A 25,464-nucleotide genomic window follows, 5' to 3' on the forward strand; every position below is an offset into this window, starting at 1 on the left:
ACCACAGACCCCCATTTGTCAGCATTTTGTCCCAGGATCCTCATCTGATAAGGTTTTTGCTTCAAGATGTTTTATTAGAGAAAGTGTTTGAAACCCATGACTAAAATAGTCATACGTTCTGTCATTGTGTTACCCAGACCCCCAGGGGTCCTTGAAGGGGTTCCCGGGGGTCCCTCGACCCCACTTTGAGGAGCATTGCTGTAGTGTGACAGTAACATGAATGTTTTTGGTTTTTGGGCTGTTGATTGGGCGAAATAAGGCATTTGAATAAGTCACTTTTGGCTCTGGAAAATATTACAAGACATTTTTTTTTTACACAAAACAATTAATTGTTAATCTGTGAAAATAATTGGCAGATTCATTGATATTAAAAAATAATCATTCATTGTAGCTCTAATAATAGTTAAATGATAATCAAAAAGACTTTTCTAAGTAATAACTACCAAAAGTTAGGAAAGTTTACATCTGCTCACTGCTGAAAAGTTGCAGTTGAGACACTTGAAATAGATGAAATGAAAGGATTGAAAGGTATGTGAGGATCTGACACCTGAGCATCAGCTGTCAGATGTACACATTTATTAAAATGAGATGAAATGTTGCTCCTGGAGTGTCATCACTAAAGGCAGATGAAATGAAAATACAATGGAAAAATATAATTAGTACTTATTAGTAATGAAAACATGGCATCTATCTATCTGTCTATCTATCTATCTATCAATCTATCTGGAGAAGAACAAGAGCTGATGTGGCTGAGAAGAGTGGTGATGACAACCATGGAACAGACAAAATAATGAAACAACACAAAATACAAAACTCCGTCAGAAACACAAAATCCAAGGAGAAAAGACGCAGACACACCAAGACACAGTATTGGACACACATGATTGATTGACAAGCGTTCTCCGGGGTATTGCAGCGTTTCTTCAAAGATATTACTAAAATAAAAACACAAAAACAAAAACAAGGATCATTATTTTAGAAATTGTGTCAGAATCCATCAGACGTCTCATTGACAGGCACTGTCAATGCAGCGCCATGGTCCATTGTTTAAAACTGAGCACAACTTTGATGGCTGTTACATCTGCGTTAGTTTTGAGACCAAACCAAACATAAATCAAAGTGAACAGTGTCCTGAAATGAATCACCGAACACTTCTGCTCTGCCTCACTTTAATTTAAAGACTGGACGGCTTTGTGATAAAGAAAGTCGCACAACAGAAAAAGAGAGGGAAATATCACACGAACTTTAAACAAGAGCGAAAATGATTTAAATGACAAACTAAATGTTTCTGCGGTTATGCAGCATTGTTGCAGGTGCAAACTGCTGGAAGAAAATTTAGAGAGTAATCGGGTGCTAAATCTAGCAAGACTAGATCTTCTTTAAGAAATTAATCACTGGACCTGGCAGAATGAAGACATCCACCTCGCTTTACCTCTCTGAAAAATATTAGAAAGCTTTGAGGTTACTTAATAAGGCAGGACAGCTTCACCATTAATTACTCAATTAAAGGGGATCATTAATATTTTTGACACGGCATTCATTATTCAGGGATCACATTAGCATTAACATGTGAAAACCTGGTAAACTGGCAAAGCCTGTTTTCCTTTGAATCTGCCCCTCAGGAGTATCATCAGGCTGTAGGTCAAAATGTTCAAAAATAATCATTAAAGGTAGTAATGAGTGGACTTGATAAACATGATGAAGCTTTAAAAACGTTCGGCCCAACGAGGTGTCTGACTTCTCACAGAGATGAGTTGAGCATAAAGGGAGAAAGAATAGAAGAAAAAAAAAAAAAATCAAATCAGCATGGACTCCATCTGCTAACACTCGGCTGGGCTTCCTGGACTCAGAGGCCCCACACGCTCTGCCTACGCTCCAGAATTATGTGACTGGTTGGTGAGTAGTTGTGTCGAGTTGGAAGGTCCTTGGCGAGGGGCCTTGGGCTTCACTGGAAGACTATCAGAGTGCGGCGTCATTAGAAATCCCTCATTCTCACTCCGCTGTGTAAACGGCCCAGCGGCCTCCATCTGAATGAGTCCCGGGGAAGGATCACCTCTGTCGGCCTGAAATTGGATCGTGCACAGAGGAGGGGAGCTGTGGGAGCAGAGCGGGGGGGAAAAAAACGAAGTTAGTGTTCCTATTTATTGACTCGGCTGCAGAGAGATCACTAAACTGTTTCAAGGGAGAATAAAGTTTGGGGAGTTTTTTCCCATAAGCACTACAGGCATTAGGGAGTGAGAATTTGCCTTTATAAAAGCCTTAAATTACCATGGAGAAGAGAACTTGATTGGAGTCGTACTTAAACAAACATAAGGTTGATGATTCATTCATCTTTGTTTTTTTTGTTTTTATACCCCTATAGAAGACTATCTGTGCTGTTGGAATAATTAAAATGCTACGTAGTTTTACACAGATGTTAAACCTCATTACACATGATTTCTTTTTTAGCTTAATTCCATCACTCGAGCTTCTGTCTTTCCCTTCTGTCTTTAAATAGCCCTCAAATAATTAAAAACATGAATATAATATTTCATATTTCTGAAACCAGTACCAGATTGCTTCAGAGGAAGTTGACAGAAAACTCTTATTCACATAAGGAAAGGAAGTTAGAAACAGATTTTTATCAAATATCTTTGCTGTCACAACAAGGACTGAGACATGTCCCTGTTAGGATAACACCTCTGCTAAATAACTCAGCCTCAAAACTCAGTAGCTTGACTCTTCCATACTGAGACCAGATGTCCTGGTTTGTCTGGAATTGTCCTGGTTTCAAGCTGGGAGTCCTGACAGAAAATCTGTAAAACTAAAATGTCCCAGTTTTCATCACCAGTATAAAAAGATAAACAATGCACCGCACGTCTGAATTCAACACTGATTGGTCTGCGCGCGCGTCAATCAATCAGTGTGTCGTTGTCAAGGCTGTTGCTAACCTATGAGTCACAGGCGAGCATCAAAGGCTGTGACGCTGGCGGCTCTCTTACTGACAGAACCGGTCAGTGTCAGGCTGAAGGGACGGTCAGTCTTTTCAGCACAGCTCCAGGAGGCTTACTCCTGTCTCCATGGTGTTGAAAGGTGCGCTCGTACACTGAAGTAATTGTCCCGCAGCCTGATGTGAAAACACATAGTACATACACGTGCACGTATGTGGACATGTGGTTCACTAACATCACGCTGAGTGTCTTCATATTTCCCATCCTTTCCCCTCCGACAGCATGCACCCAGGGAAACAACACCAAATGAACAAAGACAAATATACATACATACGCATACACATCAACATATATATATATATATATATATATAGGCCTACGGTGTACATATATACACATACTCAAGTATACCGTCACTAGAAAAGTTTTCTAACCTAGAAAATAACAGGGACCAGACAGAACTGAAACTGGAATAAGCAGAAACTGTGTAATTGCCTCCCACTCAGTGTTTCATTCTACCTCTTCACTCAAAGTACTGAAAGTGCGTTTCGTAAAAAAAAGTGCTCAGTAATGGAAGAAGTGAAAATAGTCCCTCGTTAAACAGGATAATGAGTTGCATGATTAAAAAAATGAGGAAAAAAATAAATAAAAAACACAATACATGTGTTGTTTAAAAAACGATAGGGTGCGTTAGTCACGGCAGCAGTGTGCTTTATGATCTGCAAGCTGTTTTCAATAGATTTCTGAAAACAACAGGATCCTGTGACTTCCGGGATGTGAAGCAAAAAGCAGCAGCTGAACAAGCTTCTGACAGTGGCAAACACATGGCAGAGCTTTTAGACTTTTCCAGCAATAACAGTGAGTTTGGGGGCCGGGGGGGGGGGGGCCTTAACACCTTGCCTCCACACAGACCTGTGCTCTTTGTTTAGTTACGTGACAGGGAGCGTGAGTAATGCGGCACTTGGCCTTGGCACTACATGAGAGTGGGAGCTTTATTTTACACACGCCGTATACGCGTGTTTGTGTTCGCGTGTGTTTGTACTGTATGTGTGCCGCAGCCCGAGCTAGAAAAACCAAGGCCTTTTTGCTGGCACGAGTGAAGGGGTGTAATTTCAGTGGAAGAGGAAGTATGAGAGGCGGAAAGCAAAGGACAAAAACAGAAAGAGAAGAGACAAGTACCTAATGCTGTTTGTAATTGAATTCTGCCAAAAAGCCTTTTCATTTATGTAGGCCACATTGAGAGATTAGCAGGAGAGGGGATGACTGGGCACTGCACTGTGTTTGCTCTGCTTCACCCCGGAGTCGGCAGGAGCAGCAGCCAAGGAGGTGACGGCGCTCCTGTCTCGTCCCGTTTTTACTCCTGTTGCTCCCATCAGCCGTCATCCCGGCCATCACACGCCTTGTACACAGGTATAAAAATAGCCTGATATTTGTACTTAATGTGGCACATCGCCAATCATGTCGCAATCTCTCATTGTAATCCGTGGGAGACTTTCACTGCCTCCTCCCAGGCTAATGTAAGCACCACCCTAAAAAAAAAAAAAAATCCACCCTGCGGCCTTAAAGCTGCGCTACACGTTTGGGCCTCTTTCAGCTCATTGTTTTGGTTTTACAAACAGCAAAACTCCACTGTGCTTTGGTCTCACCACCGCTGTCCTCAAGCCTTGTTTCCGGCAGCAGCTGTTTTCAGTGAGAAATCTGCGATAATCCCCCATGTGCACAACCTTTCCAGCACCAAATGGCATACAGATGCAGTTAACGACTGGATGGTGAACGTAATGGAGCATTTAGCAGCTAAAGAGCCAGATATATCACTCAGGAGCTGACGGAAAGCCAAACTGAGCTAAAGGGAGAATGCTGAATATTTAATATTGAATGAATGAATATTGGACTGTACATTAGACCAGGTGGCCAGAAGCAGGACTCTAAAGGAATGCTAATGTCTGCTGGATGTCCAAATAAGCAACAGTTTGCTAACACTTGAAGTTGAAGTTCACCATATCAACTTTATAGAGTGATTATAGGTTAGTCCCATGATCACATTTCCTTGCAGTGACCCTGTTAATGCAGGTTTTAGTCTTGTGTTTTAGCATGCATGTGATTGAGTAGATAAAAGAGAATAGTGAAAATAAATGCTTAATTCTTGCCAATTATTTAGTGGTAATGATTAAGAATTACATTTATTAATGCATTCACCTCATGGCACATGCTTTTTTTTTTTTACCTACATCACAGCACATGAGCCATTTCTTATTATAAAAAGTATTATTATCACTGATGTTGGCTGTGGTATTACTCTGTGTCTAATCAAGACTAAATTCTGTGGTGTCTTCCACCCCTAGTATTTTTTACTTTTGAATTAAATACACGGGGAACTGTAAACACACCTACCGTGACACCACTGGCGCACACCCATACCTACATACACAAATCACCCGCATCGCTCTCTCCCCTCCAACCCCCCTTTCTCTTTCCTTTCCCCTCTTTTTTGCATAATTCCTCCTGGTTGAAAGATTCAGTTTCCTCTTACAAGGCATAATAACAAGTGGGCAGTGTGTGTGTGTGTGTGTGTGTGTGTGTGTGAGGTGCTGCGATGAGGATCTGGAAGGGCATTCCTGATGTCAACACTGCCTTTGTACCCATAGGCTATGTGTGTGTGTGTGTGTGTGTGTGTGTGTGTGTGTGTGTGTGTGTGTGTGTGTGTGTATGAGTCTTTCTACCCATCTGTGTGTGTTTATTGGTCTCTGAGACTGGTTTATGTGCATGTCTATTGGTTAGTGAGTGTGTTTGCATTCGGGGGTGTGTGTGCTTGTCTGTCAGTCGATTGTGTGTAGATGTGTGTCTGTCTGTGATTTTATTGGAATGTTTGATGTTTGCGTTTCTGTCTCTTTCTCTAGTCTGTGTGTCTGTTGATGTTTCAGTGTGTGTGTGTGTGTGTGTGTGTGTGTGTGTACAGCAGGAATAAAGCACCCCATTGATAAGAACAAGTTCTTCTTGTTAACGTATCAGTAGAGCTGGTCTTGAGCCAGAGCTGAATTCCCAGGGGCGTATTTCTATACAACCCCTGCTATGACACGGCAGTTACTATTCTGCAGCACCAGACACACACACGCACACACACACACGCACACACACACAGGGCTAGATAGCCCAGGAACGTCACATGTGTTAACACTCTCTTTCCAAGAGATACATTGAAGAGGACATTGAGCAATGTTTCGTCTTACATCTCTCTAGTGGCCGCCTGCTCTGCAGTCGTCTAAAATGCTTCCATGTGCAGTCTCCGCATTCCAGCTACGTTTCTGAGGCATTTTGAGACTCACCCTGAAGATACCCGATACCCAGGGGAAAGCAGATAGTCATGAGAAATACCTGCTAGCTCTAACCAGTTTTAAATAACAAGAGGGGGAATTTTTGCCATTCCCTTGGTCTTCATTTTTTTTTGCACATGTGCCAGCTATTGTTTTCCTCCTCTTATACACCAGGGAGATGGAGCCAAGGTTGTTTTATGACAGTCATAATCACCACCCCTGGCGGCTGCATAGGGACATCATCTCCAATCGGCTGTTGCGGGGCACACCTCGTTGTCACATAAAAGTGTCTAGATGAAGGTCGGCGGGAGAACAAAGAGGTTCAGTGTGCGGAGTAAGCACCTACAAAACGCCACCGCTCCAGCATGTGTGCACGCTCTGCGTCTCGTCGGGTGTGTTTAACCGCTGCAGACCACTGCGAGCGCTGGGCGTGAGCTTCAGAGCCAGTCGGCCCGCTCCTTCTTTGACAGCAGGGACTATGACAGTAAATCTGTGCAGAACCGCACAATTAATCACAACAGTGGGTCGAACAAGTGGCTTGGCGTGACAAATGCATGTGGGCAGTGCATGCTGGGAGCCAAAACATAGCATTTAGTGTGGAAATTAATCATATACATCAAGGCTGTATTTAATAAAATACAGGTCAGCATTTAAATGTGAGGCCACGGCACACCAGAAAGCACTCGTAAAGAGCCGTGTTGTTACCATCTGTTTTCGTACATAGATCAGGAAATGCGAGGGCGTTCGGGGGGTGAACACGACCACGGAGACAGACGAGGGTTTAGTTTACTGCATCCGAATTTTAACGTCATCATCCTCAAACCATTTGAAGTGCAATCACATAGAACATTTGCATGAACTGATTTACTAACTTGCTCTCCCTCAACACAGGATGTAATGTGGAAATTCAAGACGCGGGATTTAAAGAGCACGAACGAGCTTTTTAAAAGACAAGCTGGGGACTTTTATTTTCCAGATGGCTTTGATACAATTCATAGCAATGTCACCACCAAAGCATGCTTTCCCGTTATTACGACTGTTTAAAAGGTTTACCTTTAAAGTAAATGCGAAGTGACAAATCCAAAAGGGCTGAGACAAAGAAGGGGGTAGATCTTACAAATGGAATTGTCCCCATGGGCAAACCACATAATATTCATATCAAACCTGATACATCTACCCCTTGGATTTCTAACCATGCAATCAGGGGCTCTGCCAAGTTAGTGAGTACACCCTGATCAGTCAACGATAAGAGGGGACCAACGGGGCACTGTGGCTTTGTGAAATGCTGCATTCTGGTTAACTATCAGACGTCTTGAGGCAGGACTGGATATTAGCTCATAGCCTGTAAACGCCTCCTGTGTTGCCCAAAATCTCATTTGACGGGAACAAAGTATTCTCACGAGTGGTACAAAGTCCACTCTCCTCTCTCTGTAATGGTCTTCTCATGCGTTCGGAAGAGCACATTTTGAGTCGTGATGTCTTGCTGAAAAATTACCTTTTCTGTGGCGTCCTTCCAGGAAGTTAGTGGCAGAAAATTCTAACTGTTAGCTTAGCTTCTTTATGGTGGAGTTCTTATATGTAAAAGGGATGGAGGCGTCAGGCTGTAGCTGCACCACTTTAGTGGAGGCTGAAAAACTGTTGGATGGATTGCCATTAAATTTTGTGCAGGTATTCGTGATCCCCAGAGGATAGATCTGACAACCCCCAACCCCCCCCTCCCCCCAAAAAAAGAAGAAGAAAGAAACGTCTGATAGGTTTTTAGAAACTTAATAAAAATATATATTTTCTTGTTTAAATCAATCAATCAGTAATAGTTTGCAGAAACAATGATAAAAAATAAAAAAATCTAGTTTTACAAATAATACACTGCATATCATATGATATTTTTAATGGTTATTATGACTTTTACTTTTTCCCTTTATTTACCGTTTAAAAATCCATGTCAATAGTTTTATTTCTTTACACATTCCCCTTGTGCATAAAGAAAGATGGGCAATTTAAAATCTCACTTTAATTCAGAAAACTCTATAAGGGTTGCTGAAGGTGTAACTGTATTTCTAAATCTGAAATGTTTACATGATGCTCATAGTTACAGAAGTGTGGTCAGCTGAAAGAGAAATAAGATAGTTGTTTGGTTTCGTGCCCCCTAGAAGAACTAGACCTTGTTCCATGGCTGTTTTCTGTGTGGGACCATTAAAGAGCTACAACAAATCATATCAAGATTCATTACGACGAACAAATCTTCCTCATGTGTGTTGCTTTCACTGCTTCAACTATGTATGATGTTTTCATGGCAACCACACTGTGTCGACATGACAACCTGACGGAGCTGCCTGGCCTGACATTGTAGTTAATGTCACTATGATCAACATTCATCACTCTCATATATTTCTACCTTGTGGGTGTTGGTGCCAAAAACGTCGTTAGCGAGTGTTCGCTCTGTCTCCTTCTTTTAGTGCTGTTATTCTGGGCAGTGGGTCTTATAAATAACTAATAAAGACCAAAGCTATGACGCATTCATCTTAATGCTAGGTGGCATCAGGGACAGGTGCGCTGGCTTATTCCTACCTTTTGTACGACAGCGCAATTAATCTGCTTTGTACCAAGTTAAGAGCAAAGAGTGGACTGTGGAAAGAGACAAATGAAAAACCAAAAGGGAAAGTCATGAATTTTACAGTGAACTCAAAGCCACACCTGACCATGGCTACCGTTACACTCTCTCTTTCCTGTTTCTCTTTTGTGTTGAGCTGTACTTCCTTAAAAAAAACCAAACAAGGAAAGAGGCATGATTGAAGTCATCTGTTCCCAAAATAGAAAACAAATGAGGAAAGGTGAGGCTAGCGTGCGCTGGAGAGGGGAAAGTGGGGAGATATTAGCCATATGTGATTCATTTACAACAGCATGCTTCAATTAATCTGGGCAGGGTGGCAGGCGCCAGGGTTGGGCCCCATGCCACCTGAGCGAGAGAGGAAGAGTGAGCTGCTGCTGGGTGAGGGATGAGCAATGAAAACAGATCCCTCTGAACTGATACGACTTATATTGCTGCTCGCAACCAAACTCATCCCCCTGACTTCCCCTCTCCTCATCCTCTCTTCCTCTCCAAGCCTCTTTGTTCTCCCTTTTCATGGAACATAAAGATGAGGCCAATAAAGGCTGAACAAGGCGTTCTGATTCATCAGGCGTCCCTGAAGCACCCGGAGAGGAGCTGTAATTCTCATGTAGGCGTCCACCTAGAGGCACCCTCAGGATGTTTTGTGAGACTATTCTCAAACTGGGGCGGCATGCTGCGGCAGTAAGTGAAAGCAAAGGGGGTGGGGGGGGGGCACACTGGTGAGGGGCAAAAACCACAGTGCCCAGATGGAACCGCAGATTGTTTTAAAGGGGCTACTGCCTCAGCAAAACCATATGGGGCAAAAATGCTATTTATCGAAATCTCATTTATGTTTTTCACGACATGGTGAGCAGCACTGGAGGATCTTGTAAACAAAAGATAAAGTACTAACGCTGTCAACGCATGATGGGGGGGGGGGGGGATAAAATAAAAAATCCAACTGCCTCATCTGCATCTGCATATCTCCGGGGTGTGTTGTGGTGAGAAGTTTTATTTCAACTTGTGAGGAATATTCCAAAATAAGAGCAAATGAACACATGCCAGGCTTTAATGTCGTAATGCATTAAGTTACAGTCGAGCTTGCCAAGGCTAACACAGTGATTGTTGTAGAATAAATAACATTGAAAAAAAAAAAAAAAAAAATGTTGATGATGATGAATTAACCAGAGGAAAGACACGCGTATTAAGACACAGGATAAGAATATGAAATTACGTCACTTAATAGTTAAAAAACAAGCAATGGCATCAGTATGGCAAACGATTAAACACTGTAGCTTAGCGGTGTCTGACGGCATAATTATATTTTCATCCGTCTGTTTCGTGAGCTGTTTCACCTGGCTTCTGATGTAATCTGGATTTATCCAAATTCCTGCCTCATGCATCAGGGGGATTTTTCACATTGAAAAGACAAAGCGAGGGCTGAAATAGATAATAAGAAGCCTTTCAAACATCCACTACAATGTATGCTTTCAGACAAACTGCGAGCTAAAACTCCTCTTTGCTTCCCAGGCAATTAAAATTTTCCACGAGGAATAGAGATTGGCATAGCATTTAATCTGAAAGTGAAGACACAGGAGTATAGAAGAAGAGTGAAAATGAACAACCTCCATGCCTCATCTTCAGAGTGTGTGTGTGTGTGTGTGTTTTAGATAATCTAAGTCACTAAATTAAAAAGCGACGATAATAATAATTATCTCCTCTTTATTGTATTCAGTGTTTAGTAAATAAGCAAGATTTACAATTATATCGGTCCATATGAAATTACATTATATGCACTATATTGTAATTATCTCTGATTAAAATATAGTAATTAATAAGTGTCTCAGGTCATGTGTGTGTAAATTGCTGTGAGACATTCTCCACTCAGCACTAATTTGAAATTGTGCAATAATAAATCAGCTGCAGGGAGGAGCTGTCAGAGAGGAAAAGGTTCAGGGGACCGTGGTGTTTTGGTATTTCAGGGCTTAGTTAATTAGTTGGAGGGGAAAGCCGAAGATAAACACAGATTGTCATTCAAGCACAGGAAGAGGCTTTAAACAGCTGTCCACAGCTGTGAGGTCCTGATCAAATCAAGCTGGTGGCTTGTCGGACAGAACACTGCAAAGTTGGGACAAACTTTTTTTAGTTTTTTTTTTTATAAAGAAGCGAAAGTCTTATTATTATACCACCCATTTCTCAGCCTTTGTTTACTTTACATCATCTGTTCTGTCTTATTTGTCCTGTCCACCTAATTGATGTTTTTTTAAATGTAAAACACAGGCTCTATAAAAAATGAACCTGAAGCTTTAATTCATGTGGAATATTCTTAGAAATAAAACAAACAAATAAGAGAAACACTTGATAGTCTCTATGTTCACATGTTTGAAAGTTTTACTGATCTGTCAAGCCTCTTTTGACTAAATAGTAATTGAAGGAACTTCTTTAGGAGCTTGGAAACCTTACCTGCCGCCCCACCTCAACCAAATAGATTTGGTTCAGTATGGCAAAAAAGAATTTTTAAAGTGCCATTAAACTGGCCAGAATAATTGTAATATTTATTTTACACAATATTCAATTTACAACATCTAATATTGAATTAAATTAAATCACATTTTATCATCATTGTAAAACATGAATACTTGTGTTTTTAAAGTTCTAATAAGTCATTCAGTGGTTTTAACAAATTAGTTTAGTTGTAGTTTCCAAGCTCTTTCTACCTTTGTGATTTAGTATTACATTTCCATAAAACTGAGAGACTTACAAAAAACACATTTTTGAAAAAGAATGATTGGAATCAAAGCTAAGGCTAAGATATTACAACTTTTAGCCTGTAGCATGGGCCAAACAAAAAAACAGTGGACCCTACAATTCCCACAATGCAATTCAATACAATAATTCATTAGAACACCCCTGTCTTTCAAATTCTATGCCTCAACAATGTAACCCAGGCTTTCTATTAAACACAACAGACCTAAGCTGAGAAAACCCTGATGACATCATCAGGGTTACATGAGAAAAACTCCTTCAGTGGCCACAGACGACATTATACAGCTGTTTTACTCTTCACAACGTATGAACTGATACTCTGTAAAATCAGTGGAGTGTGACTTTAATACTACTGAACTCCAGCAGACGTGTATCAAAGGTTTATGGTGTCATTTAATTGGTCAAAATGATCATAATACAGATACATTAATATATAATTACAACTGTGTGTTACAAGTGTATGTGAATGAGGTGGATTTTCTCATCTTACAGTTTTATTTTGAAATGTTTCAGGCCCCAAGAAGTAAAACTAGAAAGTGAAAATAACAAAAAGGTAACGATTAAAAAAAGGTTTAGAAAAATACTTTTGTGTTATTATTTTTTGATGGACCGCTCATGGCCTCTTACATTCATCTCACGACCCCACATGGGGAAACTGACCCCCAGGTTGGGGACCTCTGAACTAAAGCCTATTCAGAAGTGAATGTAATCAGCAGAATAATGTGTAGTTTCTACAATACTTAATGGCAAGACTGTCGTGACCTCTGTGTTTAATTAAATCAGTGTTGCACCTTTATCTATGTATGCGCAGTCATATCTGAGCTGGTGCGATAGTTTTATTTTTAGATTCAAACTGATTATGGTCTGACCCCTTGAGGATTGATTCATCTTAGTCAAAACATACCTTTGCCCGCATGTGTGTGAATGACTGATAGCAGTAGTCACCATGATGAGCTCTGAATCAGGGTCTGGATATATGTTTGTTCAGTTCCTGCTTTAGTGACTCATAGATCTACAGTATTTGTACAGTTTAGCCTGGGAGGCAGGAGCGGCCCTGAGCCCCCTTCCACCCACCCAGAAGACTTCCTCTTAGCTCAAGTCAGGAGGGGAAATTTAGCCCAGATGTGACTTCAAACAAAAGAAAAGATGCAGGGATTGGAGGTGGGATTAAGCCCATCTTTCGCCTGACCCCAAGACCTGCTCCTTCCTGGCATCTGTCTATTTTTCTCCTTCTCTCCTCCGTCTCTGATGATCTCCTCTAAGTTTCTGTCTCGCGGGTCCTCTTACTTCTTCTCCTAAAGAGCACGGCTGTTTTTCAACAAGTCAGAGCGGCGTCATTTTTTTTACTTCGGCTGTGTGTTGGTTATCCAGCGCTGTGCATGACAATGATAAGGAAATCCTGTGTAGCAGCACATTCTCACCAAATAAGGTGAAAAAAAACAGGGATTTGTAAGGTTCTCACAACACGCACGTTTAAACCTTTTAAGTACTTCACAGCTTTTCAGCCTCGTTTTGTAGCTTTTTCTCATAAGCATCTGACCAGCTGTAGACAACATGATGACACAGCACTTTTTCCAGGAGAAGCTTCGGTGAAGATTAAGATGAAAATATGAAGCTATAAATATCAGGAGTAATTAAACAGAATTAAAATTCAACAGCTTCTTTTCTAGTTTTGCATAATTACACAGGTAGACGCATATTTGCATATTTGTGTTTGATATACAAATGTTGAGGACATTTTTCTTTGATTTGAACAATCAGGCGTGGTACGACAACTCTTTTACTTTTCCCTCCTCCTCCTCCCTCACACATATAGGTCTACACCACACATATCTAGTCCCAAGAAAATGTAAAATGTCACTCCTGGAAATATAGAAAATGATACTGATCGAAAGCGTAAATGACAGCACTCGACTTAACCCCAGTTTGTGCCTCTAATACCTCACTCTTACATTTGACAATTTTCAAACTGAATATTTTTTTGAAGAGGTTGTTTAAAAAGAGTTCCCATTGTTCTGAAGGCATTTCCAAAATGCTCAGTCTTCACACCATATCAAAAATGGTCCATTGGTTACAAGATAAAATCAATGTTTTTACCCGCTTCCCAAGTTGTGTCTGTGTTTTTCCTAATCCAGCCATCCCATACAAATGTAACTGCCTGTAAATTCTTTATTGTTTGGCTCACATCGTGAATGTTAAGCAAGGAGCTACTATTTACCATCCAGCTGCCATTATCTTTGCTTAGATCAGGAACATGACCGAAGCTTCGTCTCAATTCGCGAACTTCCGTACTTAACGTTTGCTGTTTTGAGTGCACGAGTGCATTTACACTGACAAGTATGGCAACATGTAGTGCACTAGAAGTACATAAGTTGATTTGAGACTACACTACCCTGTGCTGACTGGAATATCCAATCTGACAGTCTACAGCCATGTTAGCAGTGAGGCTGTGTGTTGCTTAGAGCTAAATGCTAATGGATTGGAGTTTAGCATTTGCAGTTAATCTGGTTGTAAACCACAGTTTTGTTTAAATCTAATAGTTCTCAAGAAATTAAAAAAACAAAAATGTCAGCCTGCTGGTGGTGCTCGAGGAAACAGCAGGCAATGTCGTCATGGTTGATCTTCTGGGGGCCTTGAACATCTGTAAAAAAAAAAAAAAATTCCAGCTAAATCTATCCAGTAGCTGATGAGCTAATTGTGTTTGGACCAAACCTGTGAACTGAACATCTGACAGACCGACGAGGCAACTCAAGAAAAACGTCATGAATCTTTATTGTGCAACAGACAGTCATTTTTCATCCTCACGGTTAGAGGAGTCTTTGAGGATTTTGGAACAACAAAGAAGCGCTAAGTGTTGTTAAACGACTTTCTGGGTTTTTCGCCAGATTTTTATTTTCATAAAGTCACACAGCTCTGAGACCGAAATGTAAAGATGATAAATGAAAAGCACAAACTGGCTTTAACACTTAACACTTGATAATATACTCGCTCTAAACATCCCAGAATGACGGTGCGAAATAAAGTAAGACCTTGCAGTAAGGGTAGATTGCGCCTTTAAAGCTGTATTATTTTTCATAGCAGAGAGCAGCACATGTCAGCACAAAATGGCCACCACATATATTAACAATTGCTAAGCAGTTGTCCGAGGTATTAAATCTCAGGAGGGCGAGGGTGACGGAGCAGCCAAATGTCAAAAACAGCAGTGATCCACAGTGCCTCTCTCCTTCTTCCTCTCCTTTTTTTTTTTTTTTAGTGATTTCAAACCTCTCTATCTCTTTTCTTCTATCTCTGTCTCCTCCTGCCCTCCTCCTCCTGCTTCTCTCTCGCTCTCTCTCTTTCTCTCTCTCTCTCTCTCACCCCATCCCTCCCTCAGCAGAACTACAGGGGCTTGCTTGTTGTCAAGTCAGTGTTTTTACAGCCTGGCATTAGCACAGGGCAGCATTCAGTCAGGACCCTGCATTCACTTTGCCTCCCCTATAATTCACATGCTCATGTGAGAGCGCGTTGCCCGTGCTGCTACTCACGGAACGACTGTGATTAAGTGTCGCTGGCCTTTTGACAGCTCGACAGACCATTTTACTCTTCTTATAAAAGCAACTTCAAGCCTTACAAATAAATCTTTTATACATTTTAAATGCCACATATAACACCCCACATGACATTAGGGAGGCTCAGATGGATGGATGCGGTGCTGGATTGAGTTGTTTTACGGGACAGTCGGGGTGGGGTGGGGGGGGGTTCGGCTTTGAGAAGGAGGAGAAGGTGGGGAGGTGAAATGTTGTTTATCACGACTCTGCCATCCAATTACACTGATATTTCATTATGTAGGAGATAGCAAATGATGAAATAACAGTCTTACAATGGCGTGTTGTTGTATGGACTGTATATTGTATATTTCATTGTCTGTCTGTCATGTTGTGCTTGCGCAGAGACAGCAGTGAAAAAAAAAAAGCAGAGGAAAAAAATGAATTTTGGTCTAGAGGGGCTCAGGAGCTGGTGCAATCCTCTGACTCCCTCGTCTCCTCTCAGCTCACTCCTTGAGTAAAATATACAGTATGTGCTGTTGGCTGACTCGTTTCCTCAGCTGTGGAAATGCGTTCTCTTCTGGGAGCTATGCTGTGACATTAGATGCATGTAGATTGATAATCGACGGGGGTAAACATAATTACATCGCCTTAGAAATTAATGAACGCATTGATCGCCCACTCTAAACATAATCAGCATATTTTTCTTTAAGCCACTGAAATCTCAAGCGACGGGCCTGATTATATCACGGCTTCGGCGATTTGCAATATTACTGCGGTTTCCCACAGTTAGTTCTTTCACAGATCTTGCCAATACTTGTGGGGAGGTTTTTAAACACTGATGTTGTTGGCACCTTTGAAGTGCCTTTCAGTGTCCAGATGTAAATTCATGCAGGGAGAAATGTGATAAGCTAATGATGTCTCCAGGGACTGGAGTGAATATAACCAAGGGATAAACATATCTGCATATCTGAGTGGACTTTTTTTTTTTCTCCCCCTCCCCCCCCCCTCCCCTCTACCCTCCTTTAGTTCTGTTTGGGGTCTGAACAGGAGCGAATGGACAGAGGAGGCTTTGATGTGCTCTGGGGTCATGTGTATCTGCAGAGTTATCAAGGTACACAAGCGTGCAGAGTAAATATGCCACACCAAAAACTGTGGGAAGGTCTCTGGGTAAGGCGGAGAAGGGGAATTTCCACTTCAGGAGAGCGTGTAGACTGAAATATTTCTCTGCCTTTATGCAATATAGACCGTTAATATGTACAGTATATCCTCACCAAACCTCCAGAGGAAGGCACATGACAGATATTTTACTTCTTCACTTACAAAGGCTTAAAATCAATTCAATTAAGCTTCATTTTTAAAGTCACTTTTGATTGAATGCAATCAATAGTTTCCAGCTATTTTACGTGTGACTCCTGCACAGTTATTTTGCAGGACAACAATGAGTAAATCAAATTAACATGCAGTATGAAGGCTTTATCTGCCTATAGCCCCCCCCCCCATGCGCCCGTTTCATTGTCTGTCATTTTATCCCCAAAAAGAAGGAGACACTCCACAATGCTGCGCCAACCAGGAACAGAGTACACTACTGCAAAACATGTCCATCAAGGAGAAAATAAAAATAGGCTGTTTCCTCTAAATTCACTCAATCAATAATTCATACCGTGCACAGAAGCTTGATTTATGACAGAATTAAATGTTGTGGACTGGGCCTCGGAACGGCCGTCCATCTCCGGGACGTGGCAGCTGAAATTAAACATGAAAGGCAAACACTGAGCACAACCAAACCATCTCGCAACGAGTTGACGTATTAGAAGGCTTAGATGGCACACGCAGCGCACGGCACGATTTGGGTAAAACAACGCTGGTGATTTAAAAGGAGCTACGTAATTTGTTGGGAGAGTTTTGGTTGAGTTATGTGTGTTCGAGCGGGTCACCGGGAGTCAAAGAGTGACATTAAAACTATTTGGCAACCGAAGGCAGAGATCAAAGGCAGATGTGCACCTGCTGACCTGTTGGGATCTCCTGTGACTCCTGCCTGCCTTTATGACCCTTTGGCTTTGGCTATAAACTAACATGGAAAACACAGAACATGACAGTTTTAGTATTTCTTTGGTCAAGCTGAAATTTGAAATCTCCTCTCCTCTGTCAGTAATTTATATCAGCTTTCCTGTGTGAGGAAGCATAAACGATAGCGATACATATATAAGATAAATATATGTACAAATACATATGTAAAAAACATGTACAATACCTCTTGTACATTCTGTAGTTTTCAAGATTTTAACAGGATAAAACTGTTTTTGAACATATTTTGGGGAAACAGCGTTGAAGCGTCTGCGTGGGCATTTGCCATGGCAACATTTGACAGACATTTGATAGTCAGAAATGTCAACTATTGTGGTGCACTGACTGGAGCAGGTCATAGCCCTGTATAGCCTACAAACACTGATATAATTAATTTTCACCTCTTTTTAACTAGCACACTTAATGTCAACTATCAGGTGACTGTCCCATTACGTTTCAACATTTGTTTGTGTTTCACTAGGGAAGGGGAAACTAGCAAGCTAATGGAAGCTAGTCAGTCTAGCTTTGTTGCTTTAGCCGCAGCACGTAAGTTGATACAAATTCAATTCCTTGGAGAACTGGCGCTATCGCTACTATAAATAAATACTGTCAAAACAGAAATTTATACTTTTTTGTTGATTTTCGACCAATTACACAAGTCACAACATCAAACACCAAAAATGCACTGATTTCTAAGTAAAAGTTAATTTTGAATTGAGTAAGAGCGTGTAACTTAATGTCAGATGTAGAGCAGTATCTGTTGCAAGTTTGCAAACATTAGCAAACATTAGCAAACATTAGCAAACATTAGCTACCATATTCAGCTACTGGTCAGTCCAGACACAGTAGACTGTAACAGCAATACCGCGAGTGTTTTAGTGAGTGAGGCTTTGACTTATTACTTCTGCCATGTTGGTTTGTGTTTTTGATTGTTTGTCAGTTTATGCAAAAAGTATTCTGAACCAATTGGCACCAAACTTGGCGGAGGGATGGTACACGGGCCGGGGAAGATCACATTACATTTTGGTGTCAGACTGGCTGAGGGATGGATCCAGGACTTTTTCATTACTTTCCTTAACATTGTTAGGTTTTGGGGGCATTTTTCAACATTTTGCTCAGTTTCTCTGAAAATAATGTTTGGATCTTGATGCAAAAAAATATTTATGATATTGAGAACTATGACTTTGCACAGGATGATGCACATGGATTAGGTGGAAGAAAGGAAGAAAATGTTGGTGGAGGTACGGCTCTAGTGAGTGTCATTCTAATTGTTTATGAATTAAGTTTTTATTTCTAAGAGTAAAACTGGGATGTTTTTTTTCTTACAAACTTTTAGAAGGTTTGTACCTGTGAGAGACAGAGAGGTGATATGTTTCAGTGGTAATCTCCTATATGTGTGTGTGTGTGTGTGTGTGTGTGTCTGACTGAGCGTGCGTATTTTTAGTTGTGTTAAAGAAATGTTTGCGCGCTCAGGGAGATGTGAGAAGAGCATAGATACAACTAGATGCAGGCAAATGTGTGCGCGCGCGCGCTCGGAGGTGAGCGCGTGAGCGGCTTGGAGTGTGGGCAGAGCAGCAGTGCCCTGCTGAATCAGTATTAGCGCGTAGAAGCGGTGTAGTCAGATGAAATTACTTTGGCTGTCAGCGTGTGTCTAAATGCTTCAAATCACTAGAAGAACGTACGGGAAGTAAAGATGAGATTGTGCTTTTCACTGGGGGCTAATTAACCAGCAGTAATTAAAAAAAGAGAAAACCCTTCTGAAAAGAAATGGGGCTATAGTGGTCATTAAAAAAAAAATCTTACAGCAGGCTGAAGAATATTCCTACACGGCCACAGCTGATAAAACCCTTCACAGACACGTTGTGACCCCGAGGATAGACTCGAGCTAGTCCCACAGTAACTAACTCTGGGAATATTAAAGGAATGTGCCCTGTGGTGATTTTTCATTGAGAATGCCACTGCTGGATTTTGTGATTAAAATGCAAATGGAAGCTCAGACGTCGTCGCGGGGTAAAAGACAGGCCCGGCAAATAGCATGTATGCACGGGCAAAGTGTGTTGAGAGACAAACTATTTTCTGCAGTGTGAGGGCAGCAGGGAGGATCTGTGGCTTACAGCCATCACGGAGCTGCTGGAGGAGATGCATTCTTTATTCTGAGGAGGGGAGGAGGGAGACAGGAGGGGAGAGAGAGAGAGAGAGAGAGAGAGAGAGGTGAGCAGAGCACATACGTAGCACTATCAACTGAATCCATCTAAGAAAACAACTCGCAGGGAGTCCGGGTCTGAGCTGCGCAGACACTAAAGGCAAGTTTGAGCTCCCCACTAAAGAGCGCGCAGGACGGACGCAGCTGGCCGTCATGGCCCGTGGCGGAACAGGCAGCGGACACTTCGGGTGCGAGTGCGTCCTCAGCGTTCGGGCAGAGTGTGGAAGGGGAGAAGTGGACGCTGCGATCACCCTGCCGCCGCTTTCTTCGCTCCTCATGCGCTGCAGACGGTGTTGAGTTCAAGCGCAGGGGCTCCGTTGTGAAGCGCCCGGGAGCTGGAAAACAGAAAAAAGAAAATAAAAAAAAGTGCGGACAGCGGTGCGGACGGACGCTCAGCACACAACCGGAGGGGGGGGGGGACCCATGCAGGCAAATATGCTGTTCTGTAGACTCACCGGGTTCACGCTGCTGATCGGAACCGAATCGCATCAGCGTTACCGAGCGGACCTTTACGCACGGTCATACAGCAGGACCGCCTGAACGGAGGCGTGAAGGAAGGGGAAAAGTTGAACGCGGTAACGGGTTTTGTAATGGATAAAGGCTCGACAAAGGTACAGTGGATGTTTCTTAATAACCCTGGACAGACTTGGAGAGAAATAAGGAAAAATTCAAGGTTTAGCTCAGGCCTAAGTTGTATATGAATCGACTACTTTTCTCATTAAATGAGGATGATTATATATATATATATATATATATATATATATATATCTTAACACAAGTCAGATCTACTAATATGTTTTCATCTATGACAGCCCCGAGCAGTCTGNTATATATATATATAAAATATGCACCTTTTATTTATCTTAACACAAGTCAGATCTACTAATATGTTTTCATCTATGACAGCCCCGAGCAGTCTGCAGGCAAAAACAGTCATAAACTGACACTGATTCTCCAATTCCCACTGACTTTTAAAGATGAATTAAAATTGTTGGCCAGTTTATTTGTAGGTTAATCAGATAGGCGTTTCATCCTGTTTAAGAATACAGCACCACAAAGCGCAACGCTCCACATTTTCACCCCGGTGAAAGCCTGACTTTTTTTTCTTTCTTTCTCTTAGAGGGGCTTTCACTCTCAATGCACTGCACGGTTTTCAATTCCCCCCTTTGAAATAATTCATTCAAATGAACACCGCTCACTGGGCAGGCTTTGAAGTATACCTGATCCGCCTCTTATCGCCTCTTAAATACCCTATCCATTTTAAACTTTTAATTGCGTTTCTGTCGCTAAATCCAGTTCTAATCGGATTGTCCTGGCCACATATCACAGCCTTCATCTGCTGGTGAGAAACTGTGCTCCCTCGGCTGGAAATTAAATCAAAAGAAAAGAGGAAAAAAAAAAGTCTTTCCATCAGTTTTCCCTCCTTGATCTATCCGTGTCCACAGTTTATCAGTGCTGACAAGTGCAGACCGACTTCATATCGTGCTTCTTTTTGAGGTTCGCCTATTATTTGGATTCTCAGTGATTTTTTATTTATTTATGCAGCAATAATAATCTTGATGCTGCTGCCTTCTGCTGTTGATTCTGCTGCTGTGGCAGCACATTTTATTGCCTCATGTGGTTGCTTATTTCCCCCCCCCTTAGCTTATTTGATTAAATTTAGCTCTTTCAATTTAGAAAAGTAGATCACAGATGTGTGTCAAAGGATTGTTTCTCCATCTCTGCCACAAAGAGCCCATGCATGCAGGATCCATCTCCTCAACAGGGTAGGCAGGTAGATAGAGTTTTGTTTTATAATAACTTTCTTAATTTAGTATCTTGTTCTTTTCTTCACAAAATATAGCCTGCCATGGCTGCCTGACATTACACATTTGAAATGTAGCTTAAAAAAAAAGACCAGAAATAACAAGAATTGGATGTATTTTTTGGAATTACGTGGCTGACTGGCTTCTCCTGCTCCTGGCAAACCCTGCAGGACACCTTAATCCACGCTTCCATTCAACCCATGGTTCCCAGCTTCAGTTAAGCTAAAAGCTACCGATGACAACAGCTGTCTTTCAATCATGTAGGGGAAGAGGTAGGGGAAAAAATGTTTGATGGATCATAAAACTTGGAATAATAGATTGGGTGTGTGTGTGTGTGTGTGTGTGTGTGTGTGGGGGGGGTTTCTACTGTAATCCAGTGGCCTTGTGCTTTACTACGAGCCTCCCCATGGTGGAAAATGGACTTGTATTGATCATTTATCGCAGGTGGAGGAACTAAATTATTTTCCAATCCCATCTCATGTGACATCTTGAGTGTGTCGCTCTAGAGAGAGGAGGAGCTGATAACGCAGGGGTGTCTGTTCCTCGACTGCCTCCTCCTTTGTTTTCTAATTCCACTCTTTAAATCTTTGAGTTTGATGATGCGGTGTGTTCAAGCCGGCACGTAATAACGAACTCCTCCTTGGGCCACCAGCAAGACAATTGGCTCTGTTTACTGTAAGCACTTGTGTGTTTACTCGTGCACCTCTGCCCACAAGACAGTTGTAACTTGTTCTCTGTTCTGTTTTTTTTCTCTTTTTTTTTTCTCCAGGAAATATCTTATGCACCCACGTTGCCACACAAAGAGCTGATGTCGTATTAGTCTTATCTCTTTTTTAGCATGTTTTCCATTAAGAAACACTGATGTTGCTCAGAACCTCTGAGAATCTATGAGTGTGTGTCCTTGCAGTGGTCCATTCCCTCTTTTGATAGAGCGGAAGGGATAAAAGCCTCCTTTATGTCTGTGAAACCGGATGTGCAGAGAGCTGTTCTGAATATTTATCAGATGGTTTGACTCTTTTTTTAAATAGCCAGCGCATAATGTGAAATCGGCAGTGAACGGTATGTTTTGTGACTGTCTTTCTGTTTGGGAGAGAAGGAAAGAGTGAGAGAGAGGGAAAGACAGTGTGTGTGTGTGTGAGGATGTTTGTATGTCAAATAAAGAGACAGAGGAGACGGGGAAAGAGAGGCCCTTTTTTCCGAGAACAGGCCACCCCCGAAAACACTAATCTAGCATTTCTTTGTTTTCCCACAGGTCTCTAGATCCAAATGTCACCCCCCTTGGACTCTGCCCCGGTCGGGGACCAGCAGTGTGTGACGGACAGGCGAGTGGAGCCTGTGGTGGCTCTCTACTGTGTGGCTTCAAATTGGCCCTGGCTGAGCACTGCATGGAGCTACGAGTGAAGAGTCCTGCTATGGTCTGATGTCTCAGCATGGATGGAGTCAGTCAGAGGACTGGCCACCACTAATGAGACCATCGCTCTTCAGCTGAGGACTAGCATTTACAGGATTACTCCCACGGTTTCCTGCTCTTTTCCCAGCTAACTGCATCATTTCTGAACTCCCCTAGGTGGACTTTTCATGAGTCTAGTTTTTTGTGGATATATTACGTCACTGCCTTTCTGATTTTCATATTTGTTTTTTCCCAACCCAGTTTTTTTTATTGTTGGTTTCCATTTTCCCGTTTTGCTTTTCCACTATGGAGTTTCTGGCTGGACCTTGGAATAAAGATTGGGCTTCATTCTTGCAATTTTGGTTGACTGTCATCCTAAGCCTCCAAATGCAATTCAGCCCGGGTGCCTCTTGCCCGGAAGAGTGTCGTTGTGACAAATTGTTTGTGTACTGCAATGAACGCAGCCTGACATCAGTGCCTCTGGGGATAGAGGAGGGCTACAAGGTCCTCTACCTACATAACAACCAGATCAACAGTGCTGGCTTCCCTGTGGAACTTCACAATCTGGCCTCTGTGGAGACGGTCTTTCTCTACGGCAACCAGCTGGACGAGTTCCCCGTTAATCTGCCCAAAAACACCAGGGTCCTGCATCTCCAGGAGAACAATATCCAAACAATCTCTAAGGCAGCCCTGGCCCAGCTGACTCAATTAGAGGAGCTGCACCTTGATGATAACTCCATCTCCACAGTGGGGGTGGAGGAAGGGGCCTTTAGGGAGGCAGTAAGCCTCAAACTCCTCTTCCTCACCAAGAACCACTTAAGCAGCGTTCCCATTGGTCTTCCCGAGGACCTGAAGGAGCTGCGGTTGGATGAGAACCGCATCGCTGTCATTGCAGAGGAGGCCTTTCAGAATGTGACACGTCTGCAGCGCCTCCTGCTGGACGGGAACCTGCTGACGGATGAGGGCATTGCGCCAGGGACCTTCCAGGACCTTGCCAACCTCCGTGAGCTGGCCCTGGCCCGCAATTCGCTCACCTTCCCCCCTCCCCTCCTGCCCAGCCAGTCGCTGGTCAAACTCAGCCTGCAGGAGAACCAGATCGACCAGATCCCTGTGGCCGCCTTCGCCGGCCTAAACAGGCTGGAAAAACTGGATATCTCAAGCAACCAGCTTCAGACTCTGACACAGGGTGTGTTCGATGGCCTGTCGAGCCTAAGGCATCTCATGGTGCGCAATAACCCGTGGCGCTGTGACTGTGCGGTGAAGTGGGTGGTGGTGTGGCTCAAGTCTCTGCCTTCCTCCATCAACGCCCGAGGCTTCGTGTGCCTGAGTCCAGACAAGGTGCGTGGCATGGCAATCAGAGAGCTCACGCTGGATATTATCGAGTGTCCGGTTGATGTCGATCAGCCGCCCTGGCCCACCCTCCGCTCTACACCCCCTCCCCCGCCCACCACCACCCCTGTCACCACCATGATCTCTACCGTCATCACCACATCCATCCCTTACTACTTTGACTCACCCTCCCCTCCCTTACCCCCAATCCATAACAACCCTCCTGGGCCCCTGCCTCCATACGAGGACCCCCTTCAGATCTCCTTCAACGTGGTCAACTCCACCAACATCGAGGTGAGCTGGGATTCCTATTTCACCGTCACAGCTTACAAGGTCACTTGGGTCAAAAGGGGCCAAACCCAAATAAACGAAGGAATGCGGGAGCGGACGGTGAGCGGTGGCCGGCGGCACATCAGCCTCACCAACCTGGAGCCCCGGTCCATGTATCGGATCTGCGTGCACGTTCTGGACACCCTTAACTCCTACAGGCCCGGAGAGGATACTATATGCTCCGAGGCCAGGACCAAGCCTGCCTTGTCTACTAAGCCCCCCGGCAGAGACCAAGCTCCTCAGGAGAGCATCAACTCCACACTGCTCATGGCTGGGATCATAGGTGGGGCAGTTCTTCTCATCCTGGTAACGCTGCTCAGCTTGTTCTGCTGGCACATGCACAGGAAGAGCCGGTCGTCTTCGACAAAGTGGAAATACAACCGGGGCAGGAGAAAAGACGACTACTGTGAGGCTGGAACCAAGAAGGATAACTCCATTCTGGAGATGACTGAGACCAGTTTCCAGATAGTGGCGCTGAACAATGAGCAGCTGCTCAAGGGAGATTTCCGCATTCAGCCCATCTACACGCCCAACGGGGGCATTGGATTTAGAGACTGTCACCTCAGTAACAACAGTATAGCCTACTGCAAGAGCAGCAACGTGCCCAGTACAGAGTTCTGCCACACGTGATGCAGCAGCAAACAGTACAGCGGCATTTATACATACACACACACACACACACACACACACGCGCACACACACACACACCAGACACAATACATGCATAAATACACACACATACACTGTTTGTGTAGACAACAAAAAACATAAAAGTTCTAGTGAAATATAACTGTACTATATATATTTCCAAGTTCTGTCTACAATGTAATTTATACTGTGGATAATAATGTGGGATTCTCTGCTATCTTTTTTATTCTTAGGAAAAAGAGATACAAATGTTTCTTTTTTTATATTCAGCAGGGTTTTGAAAGTTGTTTTAATGGTCAGTACTGTACATGAACATGGATTTGTACAATCACGGCACCCTGGGTGTAGCTTCTGACGAACGCTGTCAGCCTTGGAAACGTTGGGGCGCTTAGAGGGCTGGGATCCTTTGCTAACCACAGAAGCAAAAATATGGCCTTTTTTGACACACTGCAAACACTCCCCAGTACAACAGAACAGTGGTAAAGACAACACAGCACAGGGGAAATCCAAACACTGCTGATTAGAGCGCTGTGGAAATAAAGCACTGCTTCACTGGTGGCATGTTGTAAAA

The 25,464-nt window shown here is 42.9% G+C and overlaps 1 protein-coding gene across 2 annotated transcripts in view; it reads left to right on the forward strand.

The window, feature by feature from the left end:
• The window catches only part of LOC111239474 (leucine-rich repeat transmembrane protein FLRT2-like), a 39,360-nt gene extending 14,410 nt beyond the window's left edge, over window positions 1-24,950 (forward strand). The window contains exons 2-3 of one of the 2 annotated variants that reach the window (XM_022769364.1): window positions 16,151-16,235; window positions 22,449-24,950. In XM_022769364.1, the coding sequence (XP_022625085.1) occupies window positions 22,893-24,875 (1,983 nt within the window). In that variant the 5' untranslated portion in view covers window positions 16,151-16,235; window positions 22,449-22,892 and the 3' untranslated portion in view covers window positions 24,876-24,950. Of the gene's footprint in view, window positions 1-16,150; window positions 16,236-19,755; window positions 20,003-22,448 lie in introns of those variants that run through there. The other variant, XM_022769356.1, reaches the window with a different exon arrangement.
• Window positions 24,951-25,464: the final 514 nt, after the last annotated feature.

The sequence above is a fragment of the Seriola dumerili genome, unplaced genomic scaffold (genome assembly GCF_002260705.1).
Source record: "Seriola dumerili isolate Sdu_G_001 unplaced genomic scaffold, Sdu_1.0 BDQW01000025.1, whole genome shotgun sequence".
NCBI lineage: Eukaryota > Metazoa > Chordata > Actinopteri > Carangiformes > Carangidae > Seriola > Seriola dumerili.